The 10,901-nt window shown below is 40.7% G+C and overlaps 1 protein-coding gene across 3 annotated transcripts; it reads left to right on the forward strand.

Annotated features, from left to right (window-relative positions):
• The first annotated feature begins 320 nt into the window (after positions 1-320).
• On the forward strand, positions 321-10,281 carry LOC124035807 (IST1 homolog). Of its 3 annotated transcripts, none has more exons than XM_046349570.1 (11): positions 321-427; positions 1,086-1,182; positions 2,634-2,814; positions 4,543-4,630; positions 5,004-5,087; positions 6,237-6,347; positions 6,535-6,696; positions 7,026-7,151; positions 7,720-7,765; positions 7,899-8,138; positions 8,253-10,281. In XM_046349570.1, exons 2-10 carry the CDS (start codon positions 1,095-1,097, stop codon positions 8,069-8,071), a joined length of 1,059 nt encoding a protein of 352 aa, XP_046205526.1. In that variant the 5' UTR covers positions 321-427; positions 1,086-1,094; the 3' UTR covers positions 8,072-8,138; positions 8,253-10,281. The 3 variants fall into 3 exon arrangements, with proteins under 3 accessions (XP_046205526.1, XP_046205524.1, XP_046205527.1); XM_046349568.1 differs by lacking the exon at positions 321-427 and adding an exon at positions 845-998; XM_046349571.1 differs by lacking the exon at positions 321-427 and adding an exon at positions 845-998 and having other exon boundaries at positions 7,759-7,765.
• Positions 10,282-10,901: the final 620 nt, after the last annotated feature.

Here is a 10,901-nt window from a genome sequence, read left to right on the forward strand (position 1 = left end):
GTCGCAGTTGCAAATGAGAACCTGTTCTCAACTAGCCTACCTGGTTAAATAAAGGTGAAATAAAATAAATTTAAAAATGATCTAAAGAAAAAAAGAGCTGCGGGGTGAAGTTTTAACTTGCTGCCCTGTGCAGTTTGACCAGCTATATTGTGTTCGTCTTCCTCAAAACATATCTGGCTATGTAGATAGTGTACTGTACATTTATGGCATTGGGGTCTAACGTCGTTGGAATCTATTGTATGCCTCTCCAATCCACCATCGCCTTCTAGTGGTGTAAACAGCAGGTGTGAAACGCCCACGTTTTGAAAATGTCCCGTGACGTAACTCAGTCATCTGTTTTTTTGTGCCGCAGAAGGAGGAAGGCTCACATTCACGGAAGCCGAGCAACTCGACAAGTTGCTGTTTACCTAGCTAACGACACTAACAGGTAATGTAAACAAATGGTGTATTAGATATAACATGTACATTATTATATATACTATGCTTTTATTGGTTGATCGTTTTTTGTATAGGTAGCATTACTGTAGCTAGCTGGAAACGTTTTGATTCAAACAGCACTGCTTTGTTTATCAAACTAGCTAACGTTAGCTAGCTATCTTGCTAGCATAACTACTGGTAGCTAACTAACTAGATTTCTTCATCCTTGTTGTGCAAACTAGCTAGTTAGCTAACCATTTTCTTTACTATGTGATCCATGAACGTGGATTTTGTTAAACTAAGTAACATGTGTATACTTTCTGAATTGCTGATAGAGGCGATGTAAGTTAGCCAGATATTGGTTTCAGAGGGTGGATACTACTGTTAGCTCAATGGCTGTCTGTTTTATATGCCTGCTTCAGTCCTACCTGCCTGTAGTCACTGGTGTGGCCATCAACACGCTCATACGATGGTGATGACACACTAGGGTCAACCTCCTTATTCTCCTTATTCCCTCTCCTTATTCCCCCATCTCCTTCATCTTCACGTTCTCTGATCAAAGGATAGGTGAAAACAATATGGTGGGTGATGTCAGTGTGGCAAAGAAATAGTCAGACTTGCCAGTATGTATTGGCTCTTTTTAATACCAACTTATTTTGTTTCCTTAGCTGGCCATTATGCTCGGTGGAGGATTCAAAGCAGAAAGACTCCGGGTCAATCTCCGACTGGTGATCAATCGCCTGAAGCTCTTGGAGAAAAAGAAAAGTAAGCCTGGCAACTACAGTACCTGTCAAAAGTTTGGACACACCTACTCATTCCAAGGGTTTTCTTTATTTTAACTATTTTCTACATTGTAGAATAGTGAATACATCAAAACTATGAAATAACATATGGAATCATGTAGTTACCAAAAAAGTGTTAAACAAATCTACATTTGAGATTTTAGATTATTCAAAGTAGCCACCCTTTACCTTGATGACAGCTTTGCACATTCTTGGAATTCTCTCAACCAGCTTCATGAGGTTGTCACCTGGAATGCATTTCAATGAACAGGTGTGCCTTAAGTTCATTTGTGGAATTTCTTTCCTTTTTTAATGCATTTGAGCCAGTCAGTTGTGTTGTGACAACGTAGGGGTGGTATACAGAATTTAGCCCTATTTGGTAAAAGACCAAGTCCATATTGTGGCAAGAACAGCTCGAATAAGCAAAGAGAAACGACAGTCCACCATTACTTTAAAACATTACATTTTCCGGATTGACTAACCTTCAAGGTCTTTGAAAGTTTCTTCAAGTACAGTCGCAAAGACCATCAAGTGCTGTGATGAAAATAGCTCTCGTGAGGACCACCACAGGAATGGAAGACCCAGAGTTACCTCTGCTGCAAAGGATAAGTTCATCAGAGTTACCAGCCTCAGAAATTGCAGCCCAAATAAATGCTTCAGAGTTCAAGTAACATACATCTCAACATCAACTGTTCAGGGGAAACTGTGTGAATCAGGCCTTCATGGTCAAATTGCTGTAGAGGTACCACTACTAAAGGACACCAATAAGAACACTTGCCTGGGCCAAGAAACATGAGCAAATAGACATTAGACCGGTGGAAATCTATCCCTTGGTCTGATGACTCCAAATTTGAGATTTTTGGTTCCAACCACCTACTCCGCGTCTCACAAAGACACGGCGAACGGCTGATCTCTGCATGTGTGGTTCCCACCACACGACCTGGCCTCCACAATCACCCGACCTCAACCCAATTGAGATGGTTTTGGATGAGTTTGACCGCAGAGGGAAGGGAAAGCAGCCAACCAGTGCCCCGCATATGTGGGAACTCCTTTAAGAGAGTTGGAAAAGCATTCCAGGTGAAGCTGGTTGAGAGATGCCAAGAGTGTGCAAATCTGTCATCAAGGCAAAGGGTGGCTACTTTGAAAATCTCAAATATAAAATATATTTTGATTTGTTTAACATTTTTGGGGGCTACCACACGATTCCATGTGTTATTTCATAGTTTTAATGTCTTCACTATTCTACAATGTAAAAAATAGTTAAAATAACGAAAAACCCATGAATGAGTGGGCGTGTCCAAACCCTTGACTGGTACTGTACATACACACAGACACCGTGCAAGCTGTAGCCTAGTCTCTGTTAATTTACATTTTTGTATCTCGGGTTGTCTTTAAAATAAATTCTTACAGAATGGATCTTCTTTCTCTTTGTAGCTGAGCTAGCTCAGAAGGCGCGGAAGGAGATTGCAGACTACCTGTCAACAGGGAAGGATGAGCGAGCACGGATCCGTGTGGAGCACATCATCAGAGAGGACTACTTGGTAGAGGCCATGGAGATCCTAGAACTGTACTGTGACCTGCTGCTGGCTCGCTTTGGCCTCATCCAGTCCATGAAGTAAATGAGCCAGCCTAGAGGACTCTGACAAGGAGGCTCTTTCTCAATTGTTTATTTCCTTGCCTTCTTCTCAAAACACATTGGATGAGGTTAGAGAGGGGAGCAGCCTTGGGACTTCTCTTCCAATGCGTTTTAAGACAGAGACGAGAGAGGATGCATGGAATCGAGTAAAGGCAATTGAAAGAAGAGCCCAAATTTCTCCTGGTTAAGGAAAAACTCCTTGCTCTATTATCGGTGTTTGAGTTTATCCTTCAGGGCGCTGTTCTCCCAATTTCTGCAGAGTGCATCAGAGCAGAATTATTGCTTTGACAGGCGGTTTTGCGGTCACGATGTGATCAAAGTGCAGAGCATATTTGTTGATATTCCGTGCTAGTTAGTGAGTTATTTGCCCAGAAACACTACATTTTTGGTTTACAAACGGATCATACGGCCATGAAAATCCTCACCTGAGGGGAGAGAATGCAGCAGCTAGACTATGGCCTATAAAATAATGATAGACAAACAAACGGACTAGTTAGCCAATTCAAAACATATGGTGTAGCCTGGTTAGTTAAGTATTTAGCTAATAGCATGTATTAATGTCATGTCCGATGACCTACAAAAATGTTGTCCAGCGCTCTTGAATAAACTACCCTCACGCAGATGACGAACGGGTGAGTTAACCTACTCCTGTTATAAAAAACGCATCTCAAACACTCAATTGGAGTTGACTCTATTCCCCTCTATTCAACATTGGGCATGTCATTCTGACAGTGTTAAAACATATTATTAGAATAGCTAGAGCCTGGACAATACCAGTGGCGCAATATTTCTTCCATGGCAAAAATGAAAACCCGAAGCGGATCCAATTCTTTGTTCCTTTTTAAAAACCTGCTGTATGTAAAATACTGTGTGTTATAGCTTGGAAAATACATAAATGACTGGATGACAACATAATGTTTGTTTCCAACATTAGGGCTGTTTTCCTAAAGAAGTTAAATCCGCTTTGTGTTTTGTTTCCATGCCACAGTACTAGCGAGTATCGCCCCGGCCCCAAGAGTAGCCTAATTTTGAAATGACTCATATCCTGTCAATAGATCTCCACGAAAACCTTAATATTTCAGCCTTACATGGTTATAGATAAACATGTCTTAGTAATTTACTTTGCTTTGAAGTAGCCGACATAAGCCATTTGATCCCTTATTCATTAAATAGTATTTGGTTGTAAGTGTAAAAATGATTTACACTATTTTAAGGATTGCCAACCATTCTCCGGGAGAGCCTTAAAAGGCGGCAGGTATCCTATAGGTTAGAGCGTTGAGCCATTAACGAAATGTTGCTGGTTGGAATATCCGAGCCGACAAGGTGAAAAATCTATAGTTGGGCCCATGAGTTAGTTAACACTAATTTACTCCAGGGGCTGCCGTACTACTATGGCTCACCCTGTAAAACTACACATTTCACTGCACCTATCTGGTTTATGTGACAAAACATGTCTTTTTTTGCAAGGGGCTGTGTTCTATTTTTTTGAGTCATATGCAAAGAAGTCAATAGGCAGAGGGTGGCTTACATTTTTACAATAATGATAATTGTGTTTTCTAAAGTGATTCCTTGCATCATACAACACAATTTTATGTCCCCCTTTTGGCCCGTGATGTTACAGACCATTTTTCATTTGAGCTTTCAGACGAGTGGAAAATAAATCTGTCAAGCCATGTCCTTAACACCTATTTGTCTGTTTCTTGACAGGGAGCTGGACCCTGGCCTGCAGGAGGCTGTGTCCACTCTCATCTGGGCAGCCCCACGTCTGCAGTCTGAGGTCAACGAGCTTAAAATTGTGAGTAGTATGCAATGTGCGTTATCATGTCTAGTCGCTTGGACTAGTCTTATTATACTGCCTAATTTAAACACTTGCAGCCCACCCCTGCCCCTTCCCCGATACACATGTAACTATTGGACTATAAATTGTGTCTTTCTGTATTATACTATATATACTATATATATGCTATAATGTATTATTCTATTCTACTGAGCCATTTACTTGATGTTTGTATTCTTATCTTTTATTGTTTTTGCATTGTTGAAGGAACCTGCAAGTAAGCATTTAGTTGCGTATCCCCTACATACGACTAATAACACTTGAAACTAGTCCTCAGTCAAAAAAAATGTAATGCAGTTTGTACACTTTTTGCTGTACTTTCTCCATACAGGTGTCTGATCAGCTGTGTGCCAAATACAGCAAGGAGTATGGCAAGCTCTGTAGGACAAACCAAATCGGGACTGTCAATGACAGGGTATGCATTTTGAGATGGTCTGCTTCAAGATACAGTACCAGTCAAACGTTTGGACATACCTACTCATTCAAGGGATTTTTTTGTACTATGTTCTACAACTCTATTTTCTACATTGTAGATCAAAAATATTAAATAACACACATGAAATCATGTAGTAACCAAAAAAGTGTCAAACAAATGAAAATATATTTTTAGATCTTTCAAAGTAGTCACCCTTTGCCTTGACGGCTTTGCACACTCTTGGCATTGTCTCAACCAGCTTAATGAGGTAGTCACCTGAAATCCATTTAAATTAACAGATGTGTCAAGTTAATTTGTCTCAAATGCATTAAGGAAAGAAATCCCAATCAGTTGTATTGTGACAAGGTAGGGGTGGTATACATAATATAGCCCTATTTTATAAAAGACCAAGTCCATATTATGGCAAGAACAACTCAAATAAGCAAAGAGAAACGACAGTCCATCGTTACTTTTAAGCCATGAAGATCAGTCAATACAAAACATTTCAAGGACTTTGTGCAGTCGCAAAAAACCATCAAGCGCTACGATGTAACTGGTTCTCATGAGGACCGTCACAGGAAAGGAAGACCCAGAGTTACCTCTGCTGCAGAGGATACGTTCATTAGAGTACCAGCCTCAGAAATTGCAGCCCAAATAAATGCTTAACAGACACAGCTCAACATCAACTGTTCAGAGGAGACTGTGTGAATCAGGCCTTCATGGTTGAATTGCTGCAAAGAAACCACTACTAAAGGACACCAATAATAAGAAGAGACTTGCTTGGGAGAAGAAACGCAAGCATTGGACATTAGACCGGTGGAAAGTGGGAGCTCCTTCAAGACTGTTGGAAAAGCATTCCTCATGAAGCTGTTTGAGATAATGCCAAGAGTGTGCAAACCTGTCATCAAGGCAAAGGGTGGCTACTTTGGAGAATCTAAAATATATTTAGATTTGTTTCACATTATTTTTTATTTTTTTACTATGGCATTTCATAGTTTTGATGTCTTCACTAATTATTCTACAATGTATAAAATGGTAAAAACAAAAAGAAAAACCTTTGAATGGTGTATCTAAACTTTTGATTGGTACTGTATATGGTGATGTGTTTGTTTCTGTGCCTAAAAAATATTTCTCTGCTTTACCCCATAGCTCATGCACAAACTGAGTGTAGAGGCTCCTCCTAAGATCCTGGTGGAGCGCTACCTCATTGAGATTGCCAAGAACTACAACGTGCCCTACGAGTCAGACGCCATGGTCAGAGTGAGTAGCTGATGATAACCTGTCTCCCTGTGCCCACCCCCTGACTGACTCTACTATTTATATACTACCAAGTCTGGAACCAACAGGACCCTGAACCCCCCCACCCCCTCCTCCCAAGCCATAAGACTGCTAAATAGTTAACTAGGCATGTGATGAATAACATTTTATTTTAATCCCCCTCCCACAGCCAGAGGTGTGTACAGGCGAGGAGGCTGACCTCATAGATGTGGACTCTGACTTCAAGAAGCCAGGAGGCGGTGGTGGTGGCGGCGGTGGTTTCACCGCTGGGGCCATGCCTATGCCCATGGGCCCCCCATCAGCGTTCAGCTACCCAACACCCAAAGGAGCCGTAAGACCATCTTTTTTTCCTATAGTGTCTTGAATGACACCTCTCTTGTTTGGCGAGATCGCTGCTTACAGATGGAGTCCGCAGTAGGGGGAAAACAGCACCACTGACCGCTGTTGTTCGTGCAGCAGTACATATTATGCTTTTCTATTCCGCGTGTGCGACGATGTCACAGCGGAAGAAAAGTCTCAGTTGTTTGCAGTAACTTCGTTGTTGTTGTTATACCGCCAACAGACATGGCTGTTTCACCATTAAGGATTCCAGCTTTAAGAAATATAGAGATGTTGATATGAATGTGATGTTTTTATACATGTACGTTTTGTTTTCTTTAGATGCCCGGCCCCATAGGGTTCAACGGCCCCTCCGTTGGCACATATGATGCCTTTAACAACTTCCAGCCTCCGATGAGAGGAGGGCCGCCCCCTGAGCTGCCGAGCTGCCCTCCCACCTACCAGTCTGTAAGTGTCAGAGCCCCCTGCCCCTTCTGCTTCTCCAGTCAGATGGACAGACGGCCAGTTCACCTTTCAGGGAAGAGGAGTTCATTCTAGTTTGCTTGTGCCATCGCTTGTCTCTGCAGCACAGTGCTATGATACAGGGACGTGATGGGGATTGGATTAGAACAGATAGAATGTGGAAACGGTCATAACTGGTATTAACTGCTAATCACTAACCTTGTGCTGAACTGCATACAACTGTCTTTTGAATGCTCTGAGTGAGTTTAATATGCTGAAACAGATCTGCTTGCTGTCAAACTAGTATGTTACTGGATGTGGTAGGGAAGCAATGTTCTTCATGGTGAAGTGAATGCAATTTGAGGTTAGTTATATTATGAGCAAAAAGCAAGAGCTAATTCTTACCCCAGTGGTGTTGACTTTCTCCGCAATGCACTACAATGATTATTCCTCCCCCAATCACATACTAACATCCACACATTGTTTTTCTCTGCCTTCTCATGTATCTATACAACTGTAACAGTTCAACATGCAGGCAGGGTAGAGCGATCATGATGGGTGTGTATTTTTTCAGATTGATGAGCTGTCTATTAAACCTTCTGATCGATCCCAGGTGTCTGGTAAGTTGTTTTCAAATAATATTTCCTTTTTTCCCGCGTCAATCTCTTCAGCGATATTGTTGCTTGCTTTTTGCATAATGGTTGCATTGGGGTGTACTTGTAATGTCAATCTAAACATATGTTCTTTCCACAGGCCCCGGGCCTTCATGCCAGATCTACGATAACAACGCCCTCCCTGAGCTGCCCTCAGTTCCCGACACGCTTCCCACTTCCTCCTTTGGAGTTGGACGCAACACTGCGAGCTCTGATGACATCGACTTTGATGATCTGTCACGGCGCTTTGAGGATCTGAAGAAGAAGACCTAGTCCTCCAGTATCCCATCATCATACTGTGTTGTCAGTCACTGCAGCTACAGTATCAGGAAATATTGAAATTTACATTTTTCACGCTCTTATCACAAATTGTGCAATCACCTTATGACATCCAGTGGGACAGTCACTTAACAATAGTGCATCTAAAACTTAGGGGGGGTGGGGTGAGAGGGAAATATTTGAATTGGCACCCTTTGCAGTGAAACTCTCCTCATTGTGTAGTTTTACTGATGTTAATTGTACCTCATTCAAACAGGTGAAGGTCCTTTAGAGGGCTATTTGACAGTACATTTTATTATTGACTATGTCCAAACAAAACTGGACCGTATAGATGTCATCTTTATATGAGCACTTTGGATATAAAATGGCCTTCCTGATAGAGTACTAGTAACTATGTAACCTCTCAATCTTTCTCGTTGCTATGGTTGTCACGTATCCCCTTGACTCACAGTATGAGCCAATATTTGGTTAATAATCGAATAGTCTTAACTAACAGTGTCTCTCGTCCAGAGACTGGATTGAGTAATACAGGATCTTAATAGTTTGTCGTTGTGGGTTTCATGAAGCAGTTTTTACCGATCACTGAATTGCATACTAGAAAAACCTGTTTTCTGGCACGCCCATTGTGTCGAAAAATTCAGGCCTAGGACATATTCAAGGTCGTAGCACCCTTTCTATGTCGGGTTTTACCCTCAGTACTCTCTGGCTCTGAACCTTTGACGTCTGAAACCAGTTCTATGACCGATCTGTTACCTTACAGGTGGTGGAGGGATTCAATCAGTCTTGATTGATAAAGTATTGAAATATGTAATACACAATGCTATTTACAGGAATTGTTTTATTTGTAGAGCAAAAATATGTTGGTAGGAGGTTGAAGGCAAATAGTTGGCAAATAGTTGGAAAATATGTTTATTTTGTACATGGATTTTATTATGAGGAAATCCACTTATTGTTTTAAAGAGTATTTAGTTTAACCCTATACATGCACTTTCCGTGTTTGTGTAAAACAACCCATGCAGTGAATTGGCAAATGGAATGCATGATTTGACCATGTACGTTTGCTGTAAATACCGGCCCTCAAAATGTAACAGGTTCTTCCTCCTCTTTGTGTAAAAGAGGTTTATAGTCTGATTCAGTATGTTATCTATCTATGTGTGTCCTATATGTGCCACACTGCATTTACCATCATCAGAGGCCTTCCCATTCTATAAGTATATTTAGACTATGTACACGTAACATGCAGTGGTGGGAAAAGTACCCAATTGTCATACTTGAGTAAAAGTAAAGATGCCTTAATAGAAAAGTAAAAAGTGAAAGTCACCCAGTAAAATACTACTTGTATAAAAGCCAAAGTATTTGTTTTAAATATACTTAAGTATCAAAAGTAAAAGTATACATTTCTAATTATATTAAGCAAACCAGAAGAAAGCACTTTGTGTTTTTTTTAAATTTACAGATAGCCAGGGGCACACTCCAACACTCAGACACAATTTACAAAATAAGCATTTGTGTTTCGTGAGCCCTCCCGATCAGAGGCATTACATTACATTTAAGTCATTTAGCAGACGCTCTTATCCAGAGCGACTTACAAGTAGAGATGACCAGGGATGTTCTCTTGAAAAGTGTGGATTTGACAATTGTCCTGTTAAGAATTCAAAATGTAGCGAGTACTTTTGGGTGTCAGGGGAAATGTTTGGAGTAAAATGTTATTTTTTTTTTTTTAGGAATGTAGTAAAGTAAAAGTTGTCAAAAAATATAAATGGTAAAGTACTTAAAAGTAAAAAATACTTTAGTACTACTTAAGTACTTTACACCACTGGTAACTTATATAATCTTTCTTAAAAGTTGTTTGAAGTTTTGATTTTGTGTTTGAAAATGTGTTCAATCTTGGTGATGGAAGAAGTAGTTTTGATAAAGGTGAGAAAGGGGTGTGGATTTGCTGTTCCTGTCTTACCTTGTTTTCACTAATTATGATGGGTGGAAGTTAGGACTGTCGACTCCACCATCCTAAAATAAGACTTAACACTAGTGTACAGTGACCCGCTCACTGCTTTGACTGCTCATTCTCTAAGGTGTAATGTAGGATTGTTTGAAGAATGTTTGATACCAACTTTGATTAGCAAGTGTACCATATATCTTGTCGCATAAAACAGATAATTGCCTATGGTTTTTTCTGTCTAATAAAGGACATCTTTCTAATTGAAGTTCTGGGGTGGCTAATTTTCTTAGATGTAATTGTTTCGGTGTTTTCATATATTGTCAAGTGAAGCAGTTCTACTGTAATCAAAGGAACTCAGATGGTAGTGCAGTGTAGATACTAGTACTGCCGCTAGAGAGGGTAGATTACCACATGAACAGTGAAGCAGTTCTACTGTAATCAAAGGAACTCAGATGGTAGTGCAGTGTAGATACTAGTACTGCCGCTAGAGAGGGTAGATTACCACATGAACAGTGAAGCAGTTCTACTGTAATCCAAGGAACTCAGATGGTAGTGCAGTGTAGATACTAGTACTGCCGCTAGAGAGGGTAGATTACCACATGAACAGTGAAGCAGTTCTACTGTAATCCAAGGAACTCAGATGGTAGTGCAGTGTAGATACTAGTACTGCCGCTAGAGAGGTTAGATTACCACATGAACAGTGAAGCAGTTCTACTGTAATCAAAGGAACTCAGATGGTAGTGCAGTGTAGATACTAGTACTGCCGCTAGAGAGGGTAGATTACCACATGAACAGTGAAGCGTGACTGATATGAATGCCTCAGTGGATGTGGCAGGTAAAGTGTGACACAAAGGACAGAACCGAGTCTCCTGAGTGTTGAGGGAC

This window comes from Oncorhynchus gorbuscha, linkage group LG05, assembly GCF_021184085.1.
Source record: "Oncorhynchus gorbuscha isolate QuinsamMale2020 ecotype Even-year linkage group LG05, OgorEven_v1.0, whole genome shotgun sequence".
NCBI lineage: Eukaryota > Metazoa > Chordata > Actinopteri > Salmoniformes > Salmonidae > Oncorhynchus > Oncorhynchus gorbuscha.

Bases quoted from the DNA above. Each gene is read 5' to 3' on its own strand.
- LOC124035807 (XM_046349568.1), top strand. The intron at 7,152-7,719 runs GTAAGTGTCAGA...GTATTTTTTCAG, and splicing joins GCCCTCCCACCTACCAGTCT to ATTGATGAGCTGTCTATTAA. The intron at 7,766-7,898 runs GTAAGTTGTTTT...TTCTTTCCACAG, and splicing joins TGATCGATCCCAGGTGTCTG to GCCCCGGGCCTTCATGCCAG.